This window comes from Solanum tuberosum, unplaced genomic scaffold (genome assembly GCF_000226075.1).
Source record: "Solanum tuberosum cultivar DM 1-3 516 R44 unplaced genomic scaffold, SolTub_3.0 scf00282, whole genome shotgun sequence".
Classification (NCBI taxonomy): Eukaryota; Viridiplantae; Streptophyta; class Magnoliopsida; order Solanales; family Solanaceae; genus Solanum; species Solanum tuberosum.
This window is the reverse complement of record NW_006239209.1, coordinates 486,951-489,589: the sequence shown is the minus strand read 5'-3', so window position 1 is coordinate 489,589 and position 2,639 is coordinate 486,951. Positions and strand designations below refer to the sequence as shown.

The following is a 2,639-nucleotide window of genomic DNA, read 5'->3' as shown; positions in this document are numbered from 1 at the left end:
TATAAATAAATTGTGTACGTGACAAATATTTCATACATTTTACTATCTAATATTGTTTTCTTCTTATATATAAAATAAAGTCCTATTAGGACTACAAATAATTTTTGAAGACCTTTAATCTATAACTTTGAGATATGTAAAGGGGGCCGCTTTCTTCCCCCCCAAAATGCCAGTTCCGCCATCAGGACCTAGCAAGAAGCATAATTCCTGTTCCAAAGCTTCGTTTCATTCCAGCAACAGTAGTCTATGGTTCGAAGCGCCGTGTTCCATCCGGCACGAATCCTCTCCATAACTAGTATAGTGGAGGTCTTACTTGTATTGCAATAATGAAAAAATGTACGAACACAAATAATGAGCAGTTCTTAAAATATAGGCTAAAGTTTGACTTATTTTATGTAGAGAATGGTGAACATGAATAATCATTGTACAAAAGTGATCGTTGATGAAAATGAGATAGACAAGATCTTTGATTTACCCATGGATATCCTCGATGAAATAGTCAAGGATATGTCATTTCAAGAATTAGTAAAAACATGTGTTTTGTCCAAGAAGTGGGTACATTTTTGGACTATGCATCCAATACTAGTTCTAGATTGGGAGTTCTTTGAAGAGAAAAGTGGTACTATAGGATTGATTGAAAATGGTTTTAGTAAAATGATTGACAACATTCTCTTGCATCATGTTGGATCCCTAGTCAAATTTTTCCTTGATTTGTCAACTATTGATTGTAATGATAGGGACCTTGACCATTGGTTGTTATGTGAAACAAGTAAATGCGTCAAAGAACTTACCCTAAAAAATCACAAACGCAAACGTTATACATTGGCTTTTTGTGTATTTGATTGTCCAACTCTCACATATCTAGATGTCACAAATTTCATAGTTAAACCACCTTCTCCCAAAGCATTATTCCCAAATCTCCTTGAATTGACCTTGAAGTTCATCAAATTTTGCCCAGACAAAGCAAATTATGTCTTGAATACCCCATTACTTTACTCTTTAACGTTCATTGCTTGCAATGGCGTTCATTTCCTCACCATATCTGCTCCTAGGATCCAGTTCTTGACTGTTCATGATAGTCATGACATTTACGCAATTTTTTTTGATAACTTGTCAAATGCTAGGGAGTTGTTCATGGTATTAGATGTATGTGAAGAATCAAAAAGTTATGAGCAAGAGAGGTTCAATACATGGTCGCGTCTTCTTTATTTGTGCTCTAACCTAACAAGGCTTCTTTTGAGTAATTCTTGCATTCAGGTGATTATAATATGATCAAGACATATTGAAATATTCTTTATTATAATATTCTCAATAAGTTTTACTATGCTTATCATATATACTTAACCATTAATGTATTTTTCCTTTTTGTTTTTCTTTTACTAAGCATTTGGGTGCAGAGATCATTCTGTAAAGGTTTCAATCCAAACCCTACCATTTAGAGCATGTAACATTGTGTGTGACATTTATGGATCTAAACCAATTCTCTGGTGTTCTTTCCTTGATTCGAAGTTCTCCCAACTTACACTCACTGGAGATAGATGTAATGTTTTCTCACTTTCAATAATTTAAAATTGAGTTTAAGTTATATAAACACTGATTGTAGGTAACCGTTACATGTTGTAGTAGGTAATATATCTTATTTTTAATATTACAAGTTTAACTTGGTTACCAGTAGATACTTTAATATATCAGGTTATAAAAATTAAAAAATATCTACAAGTAATATTTTATGGTTATGGAATTTTTAAAAAATACTAACCTTTTTTTTTGGTCTTTTTGCATCATATGAATTTTTATAGGTTGTCAATACCTTGAGTGAAGAAAACATAGATGAAGTTACACATTATTTGGAAGATCCAAATTGTGTTGACAAACGATTTGAGAAGCTTGAATTTGTGGAGCTAAGAGAGTTTGAGGGGACACAATTTGAACTCCTTTTCTTAAAGCTCATATTGGCATATTCCCCTTCACTTTCAAGGATGATTGTTGAACCTTCTGATGAACTTGATGTAGCTGAGGTATTGAATTTGTATGAAGAATTGAGGATGTCCTTAAAAGCATTACTAAGAGCAAAAGTCATCATAGCACCTCATGGTCAAGATGTGTAACTTGTGTTCAGAGGCAGATTCAGAATTTGAACAGTAGAACCCATTATCTTGGTTATGTTTATGGGTTTATAGTTTAATATTTCAAACAATTTCAGAGACTTTTACTTTCCTTTCATGCTTGAATTTTTTTATATTTTGTGGGGGTCTTTTAGGTAATGTGGAGACTATGGATGTTCTATTATTTCTTTGTATTTTTTCATTTGAAGACTTATTGTGTTTGCAATCATATGGGGTACTCCTCGGTTTAAAAAAGAAATATCCATTTCCTTTTATGGCAACATTTTAATTTCAACTTTCCGTGTGGCATGTTTAAGGCAACAATATTAAATGGCATTTTGGTTCATTTGAGAAAACATTAATTTAGAACTACAAGATTGAAATTTTTATTTATTTTATTTAACTCCGTGTCAGGTCAAACAAGATCATTCTTTTTTAAACAGAGGGAGTATTATATTACACAAGTCTCAATGTCGAAGTTCATTAATGGAAATGATGTATTGTGTATATGATATCTAAAATTCAATACTTTTG

At 32.1% G+C, this 2,639-nt stretch overlaps 1 protein-coding gene across 1 annotated transcript; it reads left to right on the top strand.

The window, feature by feature from the left end:
• The first annotated feature begins 402 nt into the window (after positions 1-402).
• Positions 403-2,108, top strand: LOC107062943 (F-box/LRR-repeat protein At3g26922-like). The gene is made up of 2 exons (XM_015314240.1): positions 403-1,137; positions 1,800-2,108. Exons 1-2 carry the CDS (start codon positions 403-405, stop codon positions 2,106-2,108), a joined length of 1,044 nt encoding a protein of 347 aa, XP_015169726.1.
• Positions 2,109-2,639: the final 531 nt, after the last annotated feature.